The sequence below is a fragment of the Sander vitreus genome, chromosome 3 (genome assembly GCF_031162955.1).
Source record: "Sander vitreus isolate 19-12246 chromosome 3, sanVit1, whole genome shotgun sequence".
Classification (NCBI taxonomy): Eukaryota; Metazoa; Chordata; class Actinopteri; order Perciformes; family Percidae; genus Sander; species Sander vitreus.
In genome coordinates, this window is record NC_135857.1 from 26,220,682 (window position 1) to 26,242,370 (window position 21,689).

General features: G+C 39.8%; 2 protein-coding genes across 3 annotated transcripts in view; both read right to left on the bottom strand.

The window, feature by feature from the left end:
• The window catches only part of pik3cb (phosphatidylinositol-4,5-bisphosphate 3-kinase, catalytic subunit beta), a 54,551-nt gene extending 46,870 nt beyond the window's left edge, over positions 1-7,681 (bottom strand). For both annotated transcript variants that reach the window (XM_078246720.1, XM_078246719.1), the window contains exon 1: positions 7,429-7,681. The gene's annotated coding sequence lies outside the window, so the exon portion shown is untranslated. The remainder of the gene's footprint in view (positions 1-7,428) is intronic.
• Positions 7,682-19,164: 11,483 nt separating this feature from the next.
• Positions 19,165-21,187, bottom strand: foxl2a (forkhead box L2a). Its single transcript, XM_078246723.1, has one exon. It carries the CDS (start codon positions 20,933-20,935, stop codon positions 20,015-20,017), a length of 921 nt encoding a protein of 306 aa, XP_078102849.1. The 5' UTR covers positions 20,936-21,187; the 3' UTR covers positions 19,165-20,014.
• Between the last annotated feature and the right edge of the window lie 502 nt (positions 21,188-21,689).

Sequence of the window (21,689 nt, forward strand, 5' to 3'; positions counted from 1 at the left end):
CATTACATTTGACCACTCACACCCACATCACTGCCTTACCGTTAAAAAAAAAAAAAAAAAAAAAAGAAAAAAGGGGAGCACTGTCTGTTCTTTTCTAAAAACAATACACACCCACTCATTAGCACATTGAAATGTTTAACCCTCCATGGTAGAGAAACACATACACAGACAGGTTTTACTGTCATCAAAGTTAAGCTAGAAGTATGTGAAGTCTTCCAATCAATGCATCTCTGTGTGGTGTCTGTGTCTACCCATGGCCTTTACCCACATCTTCCCCGTCTCCATTTTTTAGCACTTGCCTCAATCTCTATTTTTAGGTGCTATTGTGAGGCTGCCCTTAGGTGGGTGGAGTGAGAGTGTGTCTGTGTGTGTATATTCGAAAAAATTCCCCTCGGACACTGTAAATCAGTTACCTTCCGGCTGCCTGACTGAGCAAAGGTCTGTCTCAGCCTGGGGTATAGCACTGTTGATCACTCAAAAGGCTCACTCAGAAGACGAAGACACACACACACACACACACACACACACACACACACACACACACACACACAGAGACAAAGCTGTCCCACTGACAGCACAGAGAATAATGTAGTTGGCTGATATCAGTCATAGGTCATATAGTTTTGCAAACAAATGTAAACAGTGTTCAGTTACGTGTGGGTGCAGGAATGTTGGTAAGTTAGCAGCATGTAAACGCACCTCCGTATGTATGCATCATGCACATTTAACCATAGGACTATATGTATATTAAGATATCACAAGGCATGATGCATGATCTCAACAGAAGGTGTGTGGGACAGAGTGTGCGTGCGTCATCAGCAGTTGCAGTCGGGGACCTGCTCTGTGAGAAAGTGTTGCCATAGAGATGTGAAGCTGAGGTTTTGCCCTCTCAGGTTACAGAGTGGAGGCTAGAGCCCCCTAGGGTGGAGGCATAACCCGACACTATCTATGCATCATGGTTACTGCGTAAAGCTACTGTATCTGCGAGGAGATGACGAACAACCACAGCAACCACAGGTGTCATACCACAGATGCCTGGTTCGCATGGTGTAGTTTTTGTTTGAAATGGTAAGATAATCTAAAGGATGAACAAATCACTACAAACTTGTTTCTCTTTTTTTAAATCTCTTTCTTTCATTAGCCAGAGAGCTTCTCCTTTTTTATCATGCTCTTTTTCAAAGTCCAAATTGGCTCAGATAAAGAATAACATAAGACTAACACATTTTCAGTATTTATTTGAAAATGTATACTCGAGTACCCGTATAAAAACAATTAAAAAGACATTTCTTGGAACATCTGTTGTGTGTTTAAATTGCCATTTTTAATTAAGTCACAGCTCCTGCTACCAGCAATAGAAATACTGTCTAAATAAAAGGTGCAGTGGTTTAAAGAAAACACACTGTGCATCAGACAGCAACGCTTTAGTTGTGACATCAATTTTTAAATGTCACAGGCCTGAAGTAGTACTGTTATGAAATGATTTCACAATTATTCTTTTGCATTAAGAGACTAGCGTAGAATTTTTGGCCTTTGCCGATTTGTGTGCATTTAGTGTCCACTGTAGTTCCAACAAAAGTTTCACCTCAAACCAGGCTGATGTATTTCTGTGAGAAAAGGTGAACCATCTCTGCATTACACATCAAACAGCACTGCAACCCAAGACACTAAGATGTTGTAATAGACAGTCTATAGGATCTATAAATCCTGTTGCCTGCCTTCATACCCTTATTATACCCCAAATCTTTGCTCATTCGGGGAGCTTGGGCACCTGACATAAGATGTATTGCATTCAGATTGTGTCTACATATGATTTAGCTGAATTACACTGAAATCATTACATTTAAACGTTTCCCTTCTATATAAAAATGTAATCAGACTTAAGCCGAGGGTCCGCGTGATGTAAATGTCCTTGTGTAGGCTCTGTGCGGATGTCCGCACACCGCCAAGTTGTTGTGACCGCGTCCTCCAAGCAGATAGTATCAACAGAAGTACTATATGTCACTATCATGACCAAAATCCCAGACAATATGTAATCTCATATGACAAAATCAATATTATAAAACCAGCATCCCAGCTATAGATAGCATGTAGATGTCATTTGTTGTCTTTATTTATAATAAAACTACATGTAATGAAATTATATGTTTATTCTCCTGCCTGGATGAGTGTCTGTTGTTTTAACTGGACATTGCACTGTGTATCACATGCTGATATTTGATCATCTGTAATGTCGATAATCTCACTATCATCATCACTGATTATCTGACTGGTAGAATGGCTTACTCATTTTCTTAATTATACACAAAGTCAAAGGAATGGACAAGTTGGAGAAAATGATGGGCTACAACTGGAAGTTGACAGCTGGACAGCAACCTTTTGAATTCAAGAAGACACAAAAAGTAGACTATAGTTTTCTCAACACTCCTATTTGTAGTTTGTCTTTTGGGTTTGATTTTTTGACAAAAAAGCTGCCCAATTTATTGCTTTTCATCAGCAAATTGTTAAGTCAAAGATGCAACAACAGCACCACACACACACCATACAGCAACACAAGTCTGTGTCCCTCATGTTGAAGGAGTCTGCGCTTCCTGCGTGCATAAGTGATTGAAGATGCTCGGATGTTGTTTCCATTTGGTAACTGGAGACTCTTGTTTTCTTCACAATTGGTAAGCAGAAAGCAAGAGCATGTTTGCTTGAACGACAACACAATTAGCTTGCTGTTGGTGACCGGAAGGATGCTGTCCAGCCCTGAGTTAGTTGGTGGCATTTACACTGTAGAGTACATAAATGTGGCTGAAATATGTCTCTGACCACATCTGCATCAGAAGCAACTTAGTTGTTTTTATAGTCAAATTGAATGCGTCTTCTCTGTGTGCAAATGACTTACTGAGAATGAATTAAAGGGAGCCATTAGTTTCTTATGTTACAGTGTAGGTGCCTTTATATCACTTCAAACATCTCATTTGACATCTCTCTGCCTTTTATTTCACTGTACCTTCTCTGGCATTTCTCTCCCTGTTCATTACGTCTATCTCCTGCTGTCTTCCCTGCATTCCTTGGCAGGTCTCGGCCTGCTGTGCAGCAAAGGGAGAAATTCAAGCATGCTGCTCTCATCTCACAGTCAGCCGCATTTCTTGCTATAGCAATTTCCATTTCTATGCATATAAGCAGTAAGGCACAGTTTGCACTAAGTTACTAGTGGTAGTAAATGAGATTGTGGGGCTAAAAAAAAAAAAACAATTGTTAGACAATTGTGAAAGCCAGCTTACACACACAAAAATTAAAAACACCTACATCAACTGTCTCTCTTTCATACTACTCTTTGAGAGGATATTACGCAAGACTTTCACTGTAATGAGGGGCGATTACTTTAAAACAGCAGGAAGTGTGAATGAGAGTGAGAGAGCGAGGGGGGAGAGAAATACAGGGACAGGAGAAAGGGGAGAAAGAGGATGATAGGGATAGTATAAATAGTAAGTGACAACAATTGCAACACACACACACACACACACACACACACACAGCAGGTTGCAAAAGTGGGTTTAAAAAAATATACATTTGCAGGCGTTGAATGTGTTGTTATAACAGATAGGCTACGTTGAAAAACACAGCATTTGCTCTAATGCTACTCCACCGCTCGGGCTCTATGCAGTTCCATAATGCTGCCTTTCAGAGCTCCAGCTAAATTTAGCAGTATTCTAACACAGCAGGCAATCAGTGAGAGGGAAACTCAAAAGGTAGGGAGCATACTGTCAGGCAACAATCACCTGGTCAAGGACTACTGGCTCAATACACACAGAGCCTGTCTGACAATGTGCACAAACACATTGCAACTAGCCTAATTGTTGTCCATGTTAAGTCTTAAAAAAAAAAATCAACCTAATTGGTTTTCTTATGCTGTACTTTAACTCCTGAACATTCGGTCTTACTATTATTTTAGTATCTTTAGTTTTATATACAGTCCACTATGTAAGTATTACTCCAGCATTAGATTTGAAATGAAACAATGACATCCAAACACATTAAAAGTGTTGTTTTTAAGCTTTCCCAGCAGGTTCACCCACTGTGGATGTGAACACCCTTAAAGCTGAAAGTCCGCATTTTCACCTCACAGTCATTGTTTCATTTAAAATCCGACATGGGGGAGTAGCTATGAAAACTATATCTCTGATATATTGACACTCCAAATACTTACAGACTGCACTGTACGATTAGTTTTCCCATGCTGCAGTATTGCCGTTACACCATACTGTTTTGACGTGCTTTAATGGGAGACCTTTTGAGCACAGTGATACAGGCTACACAGATATAATGCATTACTGTTCCGATTACTGACACCAAAACACCCTGCTGTAAGGAAAGGGCGTCTGACTGTATTAGCCCCAGGCCTTCTTGCTCAAAGCTTTACCTCATAATTCCACCATGCTGTTGGTCCCAGAGACCAGAGACATACCTTTCTCCAGTTGCAGACACTGCACTTTTCCCTTTCTCTGTTCAGCCCTAAACATCCTGTATCGTTCACGTAGCTCAATCCTAAACCACAACATGAATCAGAAGCCTCCCACCGAAAATTACCTCACTTTACAGTACAGGACATGGACGTCAACCCAGTTGCACAATTATTTTTTTTTTGTGGGTCACTTATTTAGAATTCTGCTTTCATTTTTACCCAGTTTCTCTAGAGAGGCCTGCTTTGGGACTAAATCTGGCGTGGAGTAAATAGCTGCATTGTTGGCTGAAGTCCGTGGAGTGACGTCAGTTAGTCTTATCAGTGTTCTCCAACTTTACTTCAGAGGGGGCCTGACAGCTGACCCCGCCCAACAAAAAGGCAGCCAGGACCGTTGCCTGATCAAAATAACATATTTGAAATGCATCTTTTCAGCCATTTCAATATTTCAGAAAGTGGTAGTGCTGTGGCAATACAAAAATTACCAGCAAATATTGGCTAATTCTCTTCGGCAATTCTTCTCACCTTTTGCAACATGCGGTGTTGCTTTAAGATTCTTTCTCTGCAAGCATCCATCTAAGTTTAAGTAATCAACTGTGCTGGAAAACAGCACAGGAGGAAGTGTGGGTGAACTGCTGTCAAGATGCCTTCATCACTGTGACAAAGACGGTAAGTCTGGATTTTAAGACTACTGAACAGTCAAATCGTCTTTAAGGTTACGTGTGTTTGTGTTTTAGGTTTATAAACAATCAAAAGTGAAATGTCAGATTGAGTCTTACATGGCGTAAAATACTCGGCCAGACACAACTGCTGCCCCATTGCCACCTAAAACACCGTAGGGTAGGTTAGGGGTGGGTCATACGGAAAACGTCCTATGTCATTGTACTGAATAATGAACAATTTATGTACACATCATTATATATACTGTGTACGTAAGTATTTTCATGAAAATAAACTGAAAAACTGTTTATAAATAAAAAAATAACCAGAAAGAGTGCCTGTTTTTGGTTAATTTGGATATAAATAATTGCAATATGAATTCAGTAATGCCATAAACCAGAGTGGCTGCAACATTGACTGCAATGTCCGAATACAAATGGATAGTAGCCTCTGGAAAATTGGTGCAAAGTATCCACTGGTTGAAAATCTCTCATATCATACAAATGCCATTATGCTCAACCCTCAGTCTAGATGTGTGCTCATGAGGGCACCCATGTATACCCACACCTGTCAGCAAACCTGCATTTGTTACATTATCCTCATGTTGCCAGACATTATGACCACGCACCTACTGACTGCCTCCACTGACACAGATTGAGCTCAAACTAAACTGATTCATAAATCCATTTCTGTTGGCTTATCATGAGCAGAGGGGCCTATTTAGGAAACCTCAACCTGAGGATGTGTAAGGATCCTTGCTTGCCGAACACAAACAAGCGAGCACACACAAAATCAGTCACTGTCACAATTTCCATGCATACAGGTATTAAAACTGCAAAACAGTTGGCATTAATCCAATACGTCTGCTGAGAAAGTGGTGGCTGAGATGCCAAACATGCCAAAACCTGAATCCAAATTACCACAATTCTAAAGAAGTAGCCTAACCGTCAAGTCACACATTATTAGTCAAATATTTAAAACAGGCTTCTTATACAACTTTCAAGTGTATTATTGCCCATTTCAAGTTGCCTACAACATTTAAAGATAAAATGACTGGTTGGGTGTGCCCACACTAAGTCAAATTAATCCATACCTGTTGATTCATGAAGGTTTTTATGAATCAGTTTGCTGCACTAGGCTACATCAGGAAGCTCACTATCCTAGTATTAGCTAAACTCCACCAAAAGATATTTAATCGGTGATGACTTCTGTCTCTGAATTAAATAAAACCAAAAGCTTAATATGGACATGGCAAAAAAAAAAGAAAAAAAAGCTGACTACTGAATCCCTCTCCTAACTTTAAGGTTTCATACATAGACTGGTTTCATATCCTCTTTATTTGGCTAGTTGTCTTTATATTTCTCAATAACAAAACAGACAGAAGTCATCATTGACATAGCTTAGACGTTCCAATGGCCCCTTAAGACTACGTTTGGTTTATAGATCAGTGTTTCCTGACATGAGTACCAGGGCCCAGGGTTCACTGAAGAAAATAATAGTTGAAAAGGTTGATCTCACTACAATTCAAAATAAATGATCGCAAAAAAGAGAATGCAGACTAACTGTAGTAGGAGTCTGCCACATGAAAACATTTTTCAGGACACAGTATGAAATGACAGGACCTTGACTGTTATTTAATAAAAAACTACAGCAAAGTCCAAGTTTAGTGGCTGGAACCATGACAAAGCTAACTAAAATAGCTAAAAGTCCTTCTGCCATTGGGAAAATGGGAACATTGAACACTACTCTCCTAGCCAAAAAGGCAACACAGTTACAATACAAGCAGTTCAATTGAGGTATAACCACCGGAACGCTGCATTCTATTCTCGTAGAGAACACTGAACAAACTCAGTCTATACAAATACAAAGTTTGTTGTTGTCTCGGTAGAGCTGAAGTTAACTTTTTAAACAATTTTCGAATCCTTAAGAAATCCATAGGGTTTCCTAGTATATTCGGCATATACTTAGACCCGGGAACACCTCTTTATAGTCATACAATTGCAACTAATTTGGTCGTTGCCGCCGCCCATCACAATTCATTTTAGTGAACGTTGCTTTATTGCAAGAACTGATGGAAGCAATCCACCAGATTATTTTAATTATATTTTTCGAAATAATGGCTGATAAACTAGTTAGCCTATTGATTCGCAGAAGTTATTAAAGTTATCTTCTCCTAAGCATGGTAATGGTTTTTTCATGGATAGCCTAGATGCGACATTCAATTGACATATTGATGAACGGAGTTTGGCAAGATGTCCTCACTCGGCAAGTGAAAAGTGGGGCTACCATCTGATCAATAAAAAGAACAAGTGGGGACTTACCTTTAGTCACTCTGTGGTGTGAGGTCGTTGAAGAATGTACCGGACGAACACAAAGCTGAAAGTTAATATTGCTTAATGTCTTCACGGCAGAGTAGTTTCACGTTCAAAAAGTCTGTGTGACACACGTCCCACAGCCCCGTCTGTTTCACTACGCAGGACTCAAATCTCGCAGGTGGACTGGGGAGCCGTCTTGCTTCCTGTTTGTTTCGTAAGGTGAACCACCACCGCTGCTTTTTCCTCCGCCAGCTCTCCCTCCGCCAATAGCCTACCACTGTCAAGTCTGAGAGAGTAACAGAAAAACAGGACCTCCGCTCAATTAATTCAAAATAAAAACCCTTACTGATGACAGACTCAATCTGCAACGCTTTGATTAACGGGAAAATCCACCCTGAAGGTACATTTACATTGTTTTATTTGGACAACAAAGTCAGTATAAACTTTGGTATAAAATTGGGAGCTTAGTTTAGTTTAGTTAGTTTAATTTAAAATGCATTAATGACAAGAAAAGTTAACACAAGAAAATTATAGTAGTTGCAGTATTTAGCTACAAATACAACCTACACATAAAAATGCACCCCACTCTGCAGCACACTTAAAATAGTCATCCAGAAACACTCTACAAATCAACACAATATAACACAGTATTAGTTCTTATCTTATTTTGCCTAACTGTAGCCTATCTCTAGTAGACAATGCAAATGTCTTGCATTCCACTGCTCATGTAGGCTACATAACAGTCCACATTAGCCTAGCCTACATTCCCAACATCTTTCCATAAACAGATTTGTTTTGCTGACTCTTATGCAGGAACATCTTCTATATTAGAAAAAAAAAAAATACTGTCTGCAAGAGGGGTGGCTAACAATAATTATCCTTGGGACCATGTGTAACTTGGTTTCAACAGGCAATCTGATGAGAAAGTATGCCAGTAAACTCACAATGGGTTTGAGAGGGTGCTATTATTTACTAAAGAGCTCCAGAATTTGTTTCCATATTACATCATCACTACAGTAGAGCCTGTCAGTCTGCTTTTCATTTTGTTCAAATCAATAATCTCACAGAACTGGTTATTAAAGAAAAAAAGAAAAAAACAATTGCAAATACCTACGGTGTTTTTACTTCATTCTTATGTTCAGTGTTTTCCTTGTATAAATAATTAATAAATAGCCTAAATAGTCTTTAACAAAATAAAATAGATGTACAAATTCGTTGTAATTCACAATCACATATCACAGTCTGCATTTATTACTGTTTTACAGAAATAGGAAACACTTGACTTGACTGAAACGATGCTGTTCCCAAGTGACCTTATGAGGCTTTTATTGTGAAGGCCACATCTTCTTTCTTCTGGTTTACCCGTCTGGTCTAAAGCTGATTTGTGCAGTTCTCCGGTTGAGGCATGGAGGCCAGCCGGCTTTCTTCCAACAATCACATAGGCTACCACCGGCACAAAACCGTGGATGTATGCCTATTAACCCACAAAACATCTCAGCAGTAATCTTACCCGGAAACACAATAGTGAATAGTGAATTATTACGCGAACACAACATTCAGATGGCAGTCGGCTAGCCGATAATGTAAGCTACGTCTCTTTAGCCGTTATTAGTCGTTTATTTAACCCTAAATTAAGTCACAAAACAGAATCATGAGGTTATGCCCCAATTTGATAGTCGTACATTTGTATCTTTATGAAATATGTACAACCCTGTACAAAGCATAATGGTTTGTCAGGAAAGGATGAGCTGTGCTGCCCTCTGGCGACTAAATGGGTCGTTGCAACTCAAAATGTAATGCGCTCATACTTTATTATACAGGGCTGGGTCTCATTTACAAACGTAACGTGGCGTAGGCCTACGCACAATACGGGGCTGAAAATGTGCGTACGCCACTTCCCACGCAAAGGTTGTGATTTATAAAAAACAAACTTGACGGGAGAATGTGCGGTCCTCCACGCAAACTCTGACCCATGCGCATTGCGTACGTACATTTAGGAGACAACTTGGAATTGGCGACGCAGATGGTGAGGTGGTGAACTGAAGTCAGACTGCAGAAAGTAAATTGGGAATAACGATTACTCGTAATATGTCCAAGTATTGATGCCCCTCACTCCATGTCATCTACGTTACCATAAAGATTAAATCCAGCAGTGTTATTTGCGCTTGTACTTAGTGATACTTGTTCCATAAACACCTTGTAAAATCCAACTCAAATCTTTAATACAAATTCGTTATTGATGTTTAATCGGCGTTGTCTCACAGTCACATTATCCGCTACGGAGCGCAGGAGGAGGAGATGGCCCAACTGCATGGATTACAGGATAGCATCAAATACCCTAGCATTAGATAACTGCAGAACACAGTGTAAATAACTAAATATCTGTCTTTAATACTGTGCATATATCATCAAATGTCAAAGTCTGGAAATACAGCCGTTAAGCTCTCGCGCAATCGTTACACTTAATGTCCTCATTATCAGTCCGAACTTTAATACTGTTCGTGAAAAAACCTGCATGAAGAAAAGTGTGTTTGCCTATTACACTTTCTTCTTCAAATTGTATCTCGGGGTTGGGGATACCACTAGTTGATGCTGTGATTTTGTCAAGGTGTTAACAATTACAAATTGTTGTAAACATATACTGCGGTGTACCCGTGCGTAATGCTGCATGATGGCACTGCTGGCCCTGCAGGAGGACTACGCCAATGGAAGAAACAGGAGAAAAAGAGGCTTCAGGGACCATGACGATGACTGGCTAATATGACGATTTAAATTCCCTAAAGCTGCGCTCTTGGATCTCTGTACTGAATTGGGTCCAGTAGAGAGGGCAAATACAGGTCCTCGCCACTCTGGGGGCAACCGGCTGTTTCCAGAGGAAAATGGCAGACAGCTAAGTGTTTTATATAAATATTATATATAATCTTCAACTTCATCACTAAGGCTTGTTTGGATATAATATATAGTTATGTTAAATCTATTGTATATAATCTATTTTCTTTCAACATGGGAAATATTTACACAGTGGGATTTATTATTAGAGGTTTATCTCTTGTGAAGACTAGTTCTCGTCGTCCCTACACTAGATAGTGAAGTACGCCACTGGGATTTTGGCATGATCAGAGCATACCTGTGTGGGTATTATTACAAACAAGAATTGTTATGAGATTATGAGTTATTGTGATTGTATGGTTGCTGGAAATGCAGTTGTTCTTAAACCACTAACTTATCCAATATATAAAATGCAGTGTGGGTTCTGGTTTCTCTTAACTTGAAAGAAATTAATTAAATTAATTGTTAGGGCTCTGTATCTATTGTTAGCATATTTTGGGGGGCATTTATCTTGTCATACACAACTCTTTTGGTTCTGTTAGTAATAATAATTAGAATAAACTCCCGCACAACAGTCATGATTTCAAAATGATGGAATTTTTCTAGTTTGAGTATTGTCAAGGACCAAGCAGTGAGGCAACGAGGAAAATAGGAGCTTTGATAAAAGAGGTCAGCAAACTATAACTCTACTGACAATAGCAACAACAAATCAGAACGTTAACTTAACAAAGTGACCTAACTGAATAAGACACATGGGAACATATACTGGCTTGGCCAAACCAAATGACACACAAGGTGAAACCAAGATGGAATAAACCTAAACCCCCCCCTCCAACATGGAAGCACATGGTAGGCTATGGCTCAATTGGCAGGCCACAGGATTAAAGCGTGTTTTACACTAGACGCATCCAAGATGGCGCGCGCCATTGTGAATTCAAAATGACGTAATATCCCAATTTATGGCGCGCGCCCAGCTGTCTTTTTTTTCAGTGGCGCATGACAAAGCGGAAACTGGAGGCCTGAACGGGTTCGCTGACAACCGGATGCCAGGACTCTCAGAGTGACTGCAAGTCTCTCTTATAAACTTACTGGGTTAAGATGAGTTATTTTATGGTGAATTAAAGGCTTGATCCGACCAAGTAGGTCATCAAATCAAATTGAAGCATTGACGTCAATGCTGCTGCTAGTTCTGCCGTTGTTTACCTTTTTCTTCTTCTTCTAGTCGGTAGCCTTTCGTCATTAGCGCCACCTCTGTTCAGGACAAGACTGCAACTAGTGTCTCGACCACCAGTGCGGGTATAAATAGTCATGGTGATCCCATGATGTCACATTTGCATATATTACAATATTATGATATTACGTGATTTTGACGTCACGATGGCGCCACCTTGGATGCGTCTAGTGTAAAACACGCTTTAGTCCTCCACCATTGACCACACCTTTTCTTCACCAGGGAGGACCTCCCCACCAGCATGGTAACAAATGACAAAAATCATTAATTTAACAGAAAAATTATTATTTAACCATACAATGTGAAAATGTGTGCACTCTATTTAAATAGTGTAAGAGCAAATAAATATGTAATCACAAATGACATAAACAGTGTAATGTGTACTTTTGTGAGCATGAATTATTTGGGGTGTGGCTGACTGCAAAATAAATTAACCTGTGTACTTCACATAAAAAGGGGAAATTGTGTACAGTATATTACCTCTGCTGGCTGTTGCATGTGTGGCTTTGGCCATCACAAGTCCTAATTGTTGTAGACTGTGTTTTATACCCTTTCCATGGTGTCTGTGGTTTTTAGGATAACAATTAGGGCTGATTCAAACGGTGAGGGAAAGGTGAGTCACATTACACAATTATTGCCTTTCTTATGCCACAAGGGGGCAGCAAAGACCCACGCAGCACACTTTTATTAAGGGTAAGTCAGTTGGTCAGTTTCAAGGGAGATGGAAGAATTACTCATTTAGAATGAGCACATTTGGGTGACCTCTGTTGAAAAAAATTTTTTCCCAAGGTGACTGCTTTCAATGAAAGTTAAATGTTTGTATTTGATGTCATTGCTGCACGTGGATACTTGCCTTTTTTTTTTACATTGCCATGTAGACAGCTGGCCTTGAGGTTCAACAGAGTCTCTAGATCAGCATGATCAGAACCAGAACTATCAACTAGTTTTGTCAAAATTATGCACATTTAAACAATCTCCTCAGGCCACAGGTATGTGTGGTGCACCTCATCAGTGATATAGAAATGAGGCTGTATGTCATATGCCATGTGCCTGACCTACTAGTGGGCAGGGGTTAAATGCTCTCCCTCAGAGTTCCCCTCATAACGTTCTTATTGTCTGAAATTTGCTAAACATAAGCTGAGCTCAAAGGGAGCAGCCAATGCAGTGTATAGTGCTGGGTCCAGCATGCTTCCATTACTGCTCCTCTTATTTGATTAAATGTACCCTAACTCAGTCCAAACCCACACTGTGCATAATCTCTTCACGGATGATAAGCGTGTAATAAAAAGCATATTGAACTTGAAAGGGTACCGTATGTGAATGCGTGTAATTATGGATATCAAAATATCATCATTTGTTTAATTATGAGGTCTTGCCAAGAGGTATGTAATTGCTTGAAAGAACTATGACTGAAATTGGATTGCAGTGTCTGAGATCTGACCTGGGCCTGGGGTTGGCATGTACATAAAGGCGGGGCGAGTGTCAGGCCTTAGGCCAACTTCCTGTTTTGCATGTGTATGTATTAGTCAATACAGAGAGCCTTATTTCACAAACCTTATTTATGACCTCAAAAAAATAACATTACAGTGGAATACACATTTGATGGAGAGCTATTGCAATTACAGCCAGCAATTGACTGAATCATCTCTTAATGTAATTGAAGAATGTGTCATAAGGCTTGTGCATCACCTCTCATGCAATTTGTATCCTAATAGTGATGCATTGCACTGTTATGAAATTTTAGGAAATATTGATAGTATAAATAAGGAGGCATTTTGGAATTGTTTTGGTTGTGAAATAAGCTCAGGGTCATTCATATCCGAATGAGGTCATATTTCTATTACTGATAGTGAGCTGATGTATAACTGGCTTGCAGTGATTCTATCACACTGTCCCCAGAGGTCAGTCAAGTCTGACCGAGAAGTTGTACTCATTTATTATATATCCTACAGTATCAGAAGAACAGGTGCTGGCCCTTAATGATCCCTGTGGGAATTTGGTTTCATCTTTGATTAATTGTAATGTTAACAGGACAAGAGTTATCCTAATAGCTTCTTGTTGCCAACCCTGCGGAAGTTTTTAGAGGGGCGAGAAAGGAAAGGGGTTTAAAAATAGACTCCATCAGTCCACGATGGGAAAAGTCCTGCCATTTTAATCCCGACAAAGCAATTTGCTGCTCATAATCAAGTGAACGGAAACATTTTATCGCATTTCCCTTTACAGTATAAGCTGGCCAGTTCCGCCACATCCACAGCAGAAATGAACATCAGTCTAATGCTGGTAAATGTTGGCTGGCTCATTTTCTCTGTTCAAACAGGTCTGTTGGCACATAACCAGGTGGAGGTGATGTCCCATTATAAAAACCTGTTTGTTTGAAGTGAGTTTCTGGATGGAGTTTATTTTCCCGGTCCAGAGAATTGATCATAAATGTGAAATGGAAAAAAAAATTATATATATATATATATATATATATATATTTGCATTTTAGTAAACCTCCAAAGTGCAGTTATTGTATGTAGCCCAATGTAAATGTATTCCCAAACCCAACATTTCTCCTCTGAAGCTCAGTCATTTGGACAGACTGATAGCATGTAGGCTACATATGTGACATTTGAGTGGCTGGAGGGTAAACAGAGGTCAGTGCGTGATGATTTTTCTCTGTGAATAGTTGACAGTTCATCTTTTCCTTGAATAGATGACGCTGGTGTGTATTTATAGACACGGTATTTCTAGACATTTGATGAACCTCTGTTGACCAGAGGTCCTGTTAACAAACGCATGCGGTTCCTATTTATAAACCGTGGCAGTGTATCGACACAATTCTTTTGGCAAATTAAAGAATTTTTGCATGTTACCTATTGTTTCGCAGGGTTGTCATTAAGATAGAAATCAGCAGTCACTGAAAACATCACGTAGATCACCGCGACAAGTTGATTACATTGGAGATTCACCAGAGGACGCGTTCTGAAAATAAACAGCTCTATTGAGTAATGTCATAGAAATAGCCCAGATAGAATGAAACGTCTAGTAGTTTTGCTCCAACAAGAGAGTAAGAAAAAAAAAACTCGTGCTGATTTGAACAATTGCCGGATTTTGTGCGAATCAAATCTTTGCATATTTTCCTGTTTGGAGCAGATGTATACCAAACAGTGGTGACCCCCACTCTCCTTTTCAATGGGTTTGGGGTGATGTGCGCCGCTTCTAAGTGGAAACTGTTGCTCTTCAATCTCAAACATTAGCGAGAATGCCAGGAATTCAATTGTGTGCAGGCATTGGGAAACCTGCAACCTGCGTGTGACTTGACCGGCTGGGTCGCATCGCCGGTGCCCCGTGGAGCATACAAGCTGTCATAACCGGAACAAGTCCAGGTACGCTCTTGCGTGTGTGCGTCAGTGCGTGCGTGCGTGCGTGTGTGTGTGTGTGTGTGTGTGTGTGTGTGTGTGTGTGTGTGTGTGACACAAGCGAGGGTCAAATGTGTTCCTTCTACAATGAGTTGACCTCATTCGTCTTGTTGATTATAATCACGGTTATTCAGTGCGCTCAGCGGAAAAGACGATTGGAAGCAAAATCGCACATTACGCTAAACCTTTTCACCTCCTGCAGAAATAATTAAGAATTATCAAACATTTATTCATCGCCTATGAAATGTATCTGTATTCAACACTCAGGTTACTATTCCATAGTTGTAAGTGAGAGAGCTGCAGTTGCATATGATGCTACACTTATAGGCCTAATATTAGGTAATAGCCTACAGGTTAATATATCGAAAACTAGTTTATAATGTTTCTTGTTTAAGGTATAACTCACAAAAATGTCATGCTAAACTAAATGTTCGAACATCTGAATTATACAGACATGTAGCCTACTATTATTATATCCTTATTACTAATAACAACTATTTCTACAAAGGGTATAGTCTTTTTTTATTTTTTCAACTTTATGTTTATAGTCTGTTTCTAATGGAACAGTGAAACGGCCTGACACAAGTTCAATTAATTCAAATATTTTATATTTAAGAACTAATTAATTTCGTCAGTGGTAGGCTAGTTACATATAAGGTACAATATAATATATTTCCTAAATGAAACTACACATCCAAGCTGACATATCAGTGTAAAAGAAGACTATATTCTAAAGCAGGCCTGATGGAGCCATGAACCTCGGCTGGCCTTATCTCTGTCAGCCCCTGAGACATCCTGTATGCAGGCCCATTGTTCCCGGCCGACCGGCTGAACTGCCAACCTTTCTGCACAAATGCACACCTGCCGCACCCGAGTCCACACAGATATACTTAGTGTATGGCCTATGCAGAGGAGATGTGGGCTCAAGGTTTGACACAAAAAGTGTATGTGTAATTAGGCTAGGTGTGTTACTTGTAACGCATGTGTTGCAAAGGTACGATATTGCATGGGTATCATGTTATGGGGACAATGTAAAAGACCCCTTTTCCAGAAAAAAAAAACTAAAAGCAAGATAAAAACAAATACACTTTAAAATCTACAACCACGAATTATGTAGCCTATTATAGCTATTATAACCTATGTAGGGAAACAACCGCTGATATATGTAGGCATATATACTAATACAAGTTTCTGAGACTATATATCAATGAATTCAACTTTATTGTCAAACAACAAAGAAAAAGCATTAAATTAATCAATTAGGGAATATGTGTTTACTGATGTAGGCTATTACGCCGAACATGAAAATCATTAAATCAATCTTTGGATCTTAGTTTAAGTATAGCCTAAAGGTTAGTTACACTCGCCGAAACACAATTTCTTGAAAAAAACACTTGTATTTGTTATTTTTGGAGGAGTGTTTAGAATACTCTTGCCTTTTAAACGCGCTCTTATCTCCTTATTGTTTACAAAACATTAATGTGAGGAAGCAGAGAATATACACAGCTACATTTCAGCTCCCTCTGCACACAGGAGGATCAACAAGTGTCAGTGTTTCTCTGACATGGGACCGCGATGGTTGAGTAGTCCAGAAGCTGATGGCATCTTCATTTCATGTTTCTATTACTGCATACATGTTAATAGGCACACGACGTACGAAAGAGCTTGTTGTGCCCATTCATCCCGACGGCTGGCTGCTGGAGACATAGCGCTGACACAGTTTAGCCTATATGGTCAACTATTTAACTCATAGCCTAGTAATATAACGATCCACACTTCCCATTTTAGCAGTACGATTATGGTCGCATGCAGAATTTGTCTGCAAGTGATAGAGTGAAAATGCTCTCTCATTGAGTTACCGTCCTTAAAATACCAGTCAGCAAAATACCATGCACCTCCATGTCTGTTGCATGTCTGATATAAAGTTATACAAATATATGTGTAGCTTATTATACGGACTTCAGCAAAAATAAATTGTATTTTATTATATTTTGTAAAAAGAAAATGGACTGATATAAAGATTAGTGTTTTATTGTTTTGCTGAAAATGACTTTACCTGTCATTTTTTAAATTATAGGCTATGGAAAAATGGGTCAACAAAATTGTAGGCTAGCTGACACACAAAATATCGGTGTTAAAAAACGCTTAGTCAATTATTGCAGTTTTAATAATACGAGCCGTTTTCCTGTTTCCTTACAACACGGTTGTTCCTTATGAATGCATACTGAATTTCAATCGAGCCGTTTATAGATGGTAAACTTAAAAAAAAAAAAATCTTTAAATACCTTTCAAATGGTGTTTATTGTCCAAACAACCCTTGACTAATTCTAACCAACGCACACTAATTGATTGACCCACAATCATGTACCATAGCCTACTTATGATGATAGCGGCATTAGCTACAACTAAGGTTACACACACACACACACACACACACACACACACACACACACACACACACACACACACACACACACACACACACACACACACACAAATTATTTTCAGAATCCCATTATTGTAATATATTACAAAATGTAATAATGGAATTCTGAAAAAAGACATAAAAAATAGGTTATTGCAAAGTCATCAATATTCCACCATTGTTTTAATTCGTTGGATCATTGACATGCAAGGGTGTGTGTGTGTGTGCGTGTGTGTTTTTGTGGGTGGATGATGAGCCTGTATTGACAGCACAGAGGGAGGATCGAGGTGAACGTGTGGTACACCTCCTAGTCGTGTCGGTAGACTCTGACTGGGCTTCAGCGTGAACTCCTGCGCCAAATACGTCTGATCCCACAATCTAAAATGTGATGTCAAAACAGTAAACTCATTCTAGTGAGACGCCCTTAAAAGTCAAAGTCAAAATATGATAGTGATTATAGGAGGGACGGGGTATTAAGGCGTTTCACTCGTCAACATCAAGGCTATAGCTGGCCCTCTTCTGGGGCTCGCGGGAACGCGTCTCTACAGTAATTCAACAGTAAAACACAACAAAGAAGGAGGAGCTGTCTGTCTGAATTTATACTTTATCCCCCAGAGAGGACACTCTGGCAACACACGTCAATATTTGCATTGCATTGCATTAATTGTTCTTCCTGTGTGATGTCACATTTTGCGAACTTTAAAAGGATTATTATGACTATGCCTGTACGCATTGCCGATTTCTTAAATGATTCTGTACAGTATTATTCAGTCGACACGTTAACTGCGTTGGTGTTATTAGTTTTATTGTTGGCAGCCCTCACAGTTGAAAAAAGGAAAAACTTAACTAATCCTATAAAATACTGCCAACTTCATCGTGATACTTAAAGGTTATTATTATTATTATTATTATTATTATTATTATTATTATTATTATGCTGCAGCTGCTGATTTGCTGTTGCCATTTAGATGAAAATTACATTTAGGAAAAATGATGGTAACCTCTTAAATTCTTGTTCATGATCACACATCCAACGCAAACGCAAAGACTTGGGGAGGAATTCTTCGCATTTGATCAGATCTGTTTTTGTTTCTCTTGTCGTGGAATTAAGCCATCAAAAATATTATAAAATAATATATACCCGATAACGGTCCTCTATGCATCGCCATTATTCTACTGACGTGGTATAATTTGTAAATTATATTCAATACAAATTAAATTCAATATTAAATAGAAACCTTAGCAGGGCCACATGAAATACTAATAAAATGATGCGTAGGCCTACTGCGTATTTTTGTAGAGCGGTTGAGCAGTAACAGCCTAAATACATTTACACAGAACATATTAAATATTCTAGTCAAACAGACATCAGTCGCTGTGGGACATTATTATCATTGACACTGTAAATTACTATTATTATTATTTGTATTATTACCGATTTATTAGTATAGATAAGAAGTTCTATTTATATCTGTATTTTGATGTTCACACAAGTGGTATACATTGGCCCTAAATAGATTGGCATAAATTGCGATAAATGAGCAATTGAATAAATATAGGCTATATATTCATATGTATACATTTTCCAAGAGACAAAATGGCTGAATATCATACATTATACGCGATAAACAGTGGAATAAGTGTAATGCCAAAACTCATAACGCTGCACAATGGCCTACCTAAGATTATATATGCTTTGCATTTCTGAACAAACTGATTTATGTTAACAATATAGTAGCCTACTTTTATGCTGCGTTACCTTCACAGAGTTCTTTATTGTTGCTTGCTGATTGTCTAGTGCCAACAGTGGTTATCACAGTCTAGAGCATAAAACAGATTGCTTCATGACCACTGTATTACTTTAAGAAATACAAGTTTATTAAGAAATTCACAAACCTGGAAAAGAGGGAAAAGTGCTAATTAAAATGAAACATGGCCCCAACATGAATGAGACAATATAGCTAATCACGTTTCTAAAAAAATAATAATAATAATAATCAGAAAGAATAACAAATCCTGGCACTGGCTGGAGTCATATTGGAAATTATGTTATACATACATGTGGGATCAAGAAATATGAAAAACCCTGAATTGTATTGTTGGCAGTCTGGTGGATCTCTACCCTCACTTTCACCTGTTAACCCAACAAAGTTCACAACCATGACAGGAAGTGAAGTTTCGACATGCAGGCCTTGCTCAGAGCAAGTTACGAAGAGTGCCAAATTGAACTTTGATTCAATTACATATTAAATTACTGACTTAATTAGGGCATCTTAGATTCACGTATATTCGGCAATATTTGGATAAGCCGTGCGTAAAGTTGAGAAAAGTCATTACGCATACCAATAACACACAGCTGAAGCAATGTCAGCGATGTCTATCCCCGTGCAAATGAAAATCTTTTTATAGGCATAACAATTATGACTACAATACCGAGTTATGGCCATCAGTCCAAGTGTAATACAGGCGCACGAAATGGCTCCCAGAGGTTGTACTACCTGATGTGTCCTGATGACTTCTTTACCTCCCTATTCCATTTTGTAAAACTTTCTCAACTCGCGCATACCTCCCCTTTGGCATTCATGTCAACTGGACCCAAACAGCTCGTCAGATTAGTCTCTTCAAAATACTATTGGTTCTGTTTTGAAATCACAGGAATTAACTCTCACTCTCAGAGTCCTCATTTTGCAGGCCATTTGGTAAACTTTAAATATCAATCCTCGTGTGTAACGCCGAGTGTTTGGTCTCGTGTTCCCAGTAAGAGCAGTGCATCATCGAGAGCTCCGCCGGCTGGCGGGAGCAGGCGAACTGAAGGCCCGCTCCGTTACTGGAGGAGACCGGAGGTGGTGCCGCGGTGGCCGGGCTCAGCTGCTGGGCATGGTGGGGATGCGCGGGATGGTGATGGTGACTCATGCCGTTGTAAGAGTTCACCATGCTGGGGAGCGCCATGCTCTGCACCCGGGAGTAGGGGTTATAAGATGAGGGGGCTGACAGTCCCTTCACGTTAACTGAACCCACGTTGCCGCTGGCCATTTGACACGACGTGTAGGACATCGGAGTCGGCGGCTGGCCTAGCGACCAAGAGTTGTTCATGAAGCTAGACTGCAGGTACTTGGGTGGGGACAGGTAGCCGTAGCCGTCTCCTCCAAACAAGGACTTCCCCGGCTGGAAGTGCGTCGGTGGAGGTCTAAACGGCCGCTTCATCCTGCGGCGTCTCCTGTAGTTCCCCTTCTCAAACATGTCCTCACAGGCTGGGTCGAGTGTCCAGTAATTCCCCTTTCTCTCCCCCCCGCCCTCCCGCGGAACTTTAATGAAGCATTCGTTGAGACTCAGGTTGTGTCTGATACTGTTCTGCCAACCTTTTTTGTTTTTCTCATAGAAGGGAAACTTCGTTATTATATACTGGTAAATACCGGACAAAGTGAGGCGCTTCTCTGTGCTCTCCCGAATGGCCATGGCAATGAGAGCGACATAGGAGTACGGTGGTTTCTGGGACGGATCCGGCTTCTCCGGGACTTTGTCCTGGACCGGCTCTTCTTTAGGTCGCTCCTTCTCCTTGGTCGTGTTAGTGTCGTGGATCATTAAAGTCATTGCGTCATCCTCCGGGTTTTGGTAAGTGGCCATCATTGCGCACACCAAAACAAAACAAGTCCAATCCAAATGCCTAAAAGCAAACCTTTTAATGGTGGTCGTAACCTCGATGAGAAAAACGACGTGCTGCAGAACCTCGGGATGCACGGCGAATTGAAAGCTGTCTTCCAAACTGCTCACAGAGAAATCTTTATTTTTTCGGCTCAGTAGGTGACATGCACCAGACCTTCCTCTCTCTTCAACGGGGATTTTGCTAAACTGGTCTCTGATGGAGGCGCAACCCAAGTTGTGGTTTGTGAGTCAGTAAGCCCAGCCCTTTCCTCTCTTTTTTTTCAGGTCCACTGACAGGCTGCTTTTGCTCCAATGCACTCCCTAAAGAGACGTTGTGCGTCGTGATTTGTGCGTATTTGAGTTCCGCCTCCGGTAGTTACTGTGAATGAAAAAATAATCGCCTCTTCTAAATATGTTAAAATACGTTTTATTGCACTCGGGTCAAAAATAGCTCACTGGACATTAAACCAGGCTATATTTGCATTCAAATAGGATAAAAATCACTGAGAAACATCCAGTGGTGGAATGGACTGTATAATTTCATTTGCATAAAAGGCTCAGACATTTATCTTTTGTTTTGCTTTTTGGGCTAGGAAGCAAAAGCATATCAGAAAAGAAAGAAAGAGAGACAGAAATGTTGGTCAAATGAGTTTGGGATATTTTCGTGCACAATACCGCCGAAAATGAAATACTTGCAAGAACCAATATAAAAAGAAATACATAAACAAATAGCTATCTT

Excerpts from the sequence above, each read along its gene's own strand:
- foxl2a (XM_078246723.1), bottom strand. The coding sequence starts at position 20,935 with ATGATGGCCACTTACCAAAACCCGGAGGATGACGCAATGACTTTAATG.